This window comes from Sinocyclocheilus anshuiensis, unplaced genomic scaffold, assembly GCF_001515605.1.
Source record: "Sinocyclocheilus anshuiensis isolate Anshui unplaced genomic scaffold, SAMN03320099.WGS_v1.1 scaffold48, whole genome shotgun sequence".
Lineage (NCBI taxonomy): Eukaryota > Metazoa > Chordata > Actinopteri > Cypriniformes > Cyprinidae > Sinocyclocheilus > Sinocyclocheilus anshuiensis.
Window position 1 is genome coordinate 1,169,716 of NW_015554124.1, and position 4,437 is coordinate 1,174,152.

A 4,437-nucleotide genomic window follows, 5' to 3' on the forward strand; every position below is an offset into this window, starting at 1 on the left:
TATATATATGATTTCTGTGCAGTTACAGCCCTCATTTTCTGAAAAGCACAAATCTTTTAGCAAATATTTCTGTTTTGACAGTAATTGCTTTCATTTCCAGTGTGTTTCTCCTTTGACATATTTATCGGTTTCTCTCTCGTTACTGGCCGGCGAGGGCCGTCGTGTCAGGGCAGATGTCTCTGTTGCATCACATTGTCGTCTTTTTTTACCACTCCTCTGCGGGTCATTGGTGGCTAACCTTCGAGTCCCCGCCCCCGCTGCCACATTCGCCCTTGTCGTACCACCATTTATTTTTCAATTTGTCCAACAGCCCCTGCTCATTCAGCTTTAACACGGCCAGGTTTACAGCATTTCTTCAACAAACCATAAACATCACATGAGAGCGGGCCGCACGCAGCCCGGGTTAGACGACACAAAACAAACAGAAAACAAGAGAGAACATAAGAGAGCCTCGTGGAAGGCAGCTGCTGTTAATGAGGACTATTATGGGACGTTTCTCTCTCTCTTTCACTCTGATTTTATTCCATCTGTCTTTCAAACAGTAGTGTAGTACTATATACTGAGAAAAATAATAGAATGTAAGTGAGATACTTATTGCATTAAACTAATCAATATTTTCCACCATTGAATATAATGTCAATTTAACAACATTTCTCTCAATTTCTCTGCTATTTACTTTGGTATTGAGCTTTCTGGGATTATCATTTTGTTTTATCTATAAGCGATACATACAGTATGCTGCTGCTTTAAAACAATGCAATTAACAATTTAAAGGGGTCATCGGATGCCCATTTTCCACAAGTTGATATGATTCTTTATGGTCTTAATGAAAATTCTGTAACATAGTTTAGTTAAAAGTTCTCAATGGTAGTGTAAAAAACACCTTTTTTACCCTGTCAAAAACAGCCGTTTTGTAGCATTTTCCTTTAAATGTTAATGAGCTCTGCTGACCCCGCCCCTCTCTTCCAAGCTGCTCTCTGAGGGATTGTTTACTTTAGCCGCATTCATTTTGAAACTTGCTAATTAGCACATTATTAGGAAAGGCGATTTGCAAAGATTAATTAAAAAAACCTTATACTCACTTCTGTAGGTGAAGTTGGATCACAAATGATTTGCGCGAACATAGACGCATTTATGTAGATCGGGGCAGCATTCCCTTCAAAAACAAAGGTAATCCTCTGCGTCTTCAGCGGTTAAGATGTCGGGAGTAAATGACAACTGCTGTTCATTATTACATCCAACAACAAAACACCTCAATCGCTTAGGAGTCATTCTTGTCTACATCTGCTCCGGCGGTGAAACAATGGTGGACTGATACATACATGCATGGTGCTGTTTTTTTTCTAATTGTTTAAGCAACTTTATTAATTATATATGGTTTCTAAACATTATTTTAAACATTATGCACTTTTTTTCAAAGATAGTCGTGTTATTTTATTACGCTTTGAAGAAACGTGCATAATATTTTGCTCGATGCGCCCTCTTGTGGCCTCAGGAGAGAAGCCAAAAGCTTTTTTCCCCCTAACTGAAATTATGCCTTTTAAATTCGAATATAATTCGAATTTTGATAATATTTAAGTAGAAAATTCGAATTTAGTTTTTCAGTCATTTTGACAGGCCTACAACACTGAACGGACCTTTGCTAAGCCTCGCCCACCTTTTCAAGCTCCGCCCAGAGCGATCAAACGCGGCGCAATGCGCGACGAGCGACAGGGGATTTTAGAAACGGTTTCTATTTCTGTGACGACGTCACGGCTGGAAAAAAACAACCTCCAAACTATGACGATGATAATCTCAGGTAATTATTATGTGCTTTATTTAATCTTAAAAGTCTCTAATGTGAGTTTAATTATTATTTTGCTAACAGTCAGTCAAATGACAATTGAAAATTTACCTCAGATCCTGAAAATAAATAAAGGAAACGAGAACATTTAAATTGTTAACTTGATGTGAACACACAAGTGTATTCTATGAAAAAGATAGTTTCAGTAACTCAGTAGCATGTATTTTTAATAATGTTAAAATGGTTTAAAATTGATAAATGAATACTTATCCACGTCATCGCCAGTACAGCGCGCTTGCAGAAATAGCCCCGCCCATACGATCTTCTGATTGGCTGTGATATTTGATTGATTCGTGGAATATCTCATCGCATCTGGTCTTACAGAATGTCCCGCAGGAATTGTAATTTTCAGCAAAATGTGAAACTGAAATTGGATGTTTTTCTTACATGGGCTGTCTCACAATTGTGACCTTGCAATGCATTTTATCTGCTGTTTTTCATTGAAGAAAACTGAACAGCGGCCAACCGTTTGTGTGCCTGCATATCAAAACTGACACTTATTTCGAGTGTAACTGTAGACTGAAGCAAATGAAGATGTTCAGTTGGATGATTTCAGAAACCTGGAGACTCTTACTGACATCAGAGGGAATAAATGAGAGAGAGAAACAGATGTGAGAGAAACATCCTCAGTGTTTCCACAAGCATGTCACATTTGATGAAGAAATGAAAAATACTGATGATGATATGAAACACTTTATGCTGCACAGTGAAAAAGGCAATTGTCACCAATTTTACTACCACAATGTGACATATTTATGATTTGCAAAATGATAAGCTCATGTGTATTCAGAAATTAAATAGCTAAAATAACTTAAATATTAAATAACTTTTAATAAGTTACTTTTACCTGAACTGCAAAACATGATTTTCTTACTTAGTATTTTTTGTCTTGTTTTCAATGATAAATATCTAAAAAAAAAAATTTAAATCAAGATATATTTACTTCAATAGGAAATTTACTTAACATATTAAGTCTTGTTTTCTGAAAAATGTATTAAAATGAAGTAATTTTTTTGCTTAAAACAAGATGACAAAATGATCTGTCTCTGGCCTGTGGGGTAAGAAAATGATCTTGTTTTTTCTTTTAAATAAGTTTAGTTTTTCCCTGCTGACGGATAATTGTTTCTTGTTTTAATCATAAACTCACTTAATTTCTAATCATTTTTTTCAGGAAACAAGACTTAAGTCATTATGTGTCTTGAATTAAGAATGTTTAGATATTTATACTCGGAAAACAAGATAAAAGTACTGAGGAAGAAAATCGTTTTTTTTTTGCAGTGCGCTCACAAATAACTTTCATTAGTGCAACATAATGTTTTTAGTTAATAAGGATGTTTTTAGCAATAAGGATATTTTTATTTAATTGTTCTTTTGGATGTTATCATATGAAGACAAAATGTTTTGCATTGTACATACTGCATGCTTCATATGCTATTCAAAAACAGCAAGCTAAATGCAGTATATACTATGCAGCACGCCAGTATTCACATCCATTGTTTTGTTTTTCAAACCCGTGTGGAGACTCGAACTGTGCAGTGTCTTTCATCTGAAACCTCTCCAACATCTCATCTGTGGGAACTGTGCAATTTGTTTCTTCATGGGAACGGGTTTGGAGAAATGTAGCATTACATCATTTACTCACTAATGGATGCTCTGCAGTGAATGGGTGCCGTCAGAATGAGAGTCCAAACAGCTGATAAAAACATCACAATAATCCACAAGCAATCCACACCACTCCAGTCCAGCAGTTAATATCTTGAGAAGCCAAAAGCTGTGTTTGTAAGAAACAAATCCATCATAAAGCGTTTTTAACTTCAAATCATTGCTTAAGTCCATAATCCATAATAACGCTTCCTCCAGTGAAAAAGCCTTGTCTTTCACATATTTGTTTAGAGCTGTTTTGGCTTGTAAACGGTGCTTGATCTGCGCAGATTTATCTCCTGATTCAGACCAGGAAGCGTTATTATGGATTATGGACGCATTCACTGCAGATGATCTATTGCTGAGCAAGTGATGCAATGCTACATTTCTCCAAATCTTCAAATCTGAAGAAACAAACTCATCTACATCTTAAATAGCCTGAGGGTGAGAACATTTTTGCCAAATTTTAGTTTTTGGCCAATTTATTCCTTTAATGCTTTATAGTTGCAGTTTTAGTGTTAAAGGGATAGTTCACCCAAAAATGAAAATTTGATGTTTATCTGCTTAGCCCCAGGGCATCCAAGATGTAGGCGACTTTGTTTCTTCAGTAGAACACAAACTGTCCTGAGCGCCTTCTTCTTCTTCTTCTTCTTCTTCTTCTTCTTCTTCTTCTTCAGCCGGCGCGTGAGGTGTCTTCTTCTTCTTGCTTTACGGCGGATTGCAGACTTATAAGTGCATTACCGCCACCTATCTCTCCAATGGACCATTGACACTCTATCTACAATCTCAATTAGGAGTGTCAATGGTCCACTTCAAAAATTAAATTAAATCATTAAATTAAATATTTAATTATTATTTAGAATTAATATTTTTTAATTACAATTAAATAATAATAATAATGATTATTATTAATGAAGACAAAAGTGATTACAGAGACTGTGTTACATTAGAGT

At 35.6% G+C, this 4,437-nt stretch overlaps 1 protein-coding gene across 3 annotated transcripts in view; it reads right to left on the minus strand.

Annotated features, from left to right (window-relative positions):
- The window catches only part of LOC107670112 (glutamate receptor 4-like), a 101,721-nt gene that overhangs the window by 5,639 nt on the left and 91,645 nt on the right, over positions 1 to 4,437 (minus strand). For 2 of the 3 annotated variants that reach the window (XM_016462603.1, XM_016462604.1), the window contains exon 14: positions 239 to 353. In XM_016462603.1, coding sequence (XP_016318089.1) covers positions 239 to 353 — 115 coding nt within the window. Of the gene's footprint in view, positions 1 to 238; positions 354 to 4,437 lie in introns of those variants that run through there. The other variant, XM_016462605.1, reaches the window with a different exon arrangement.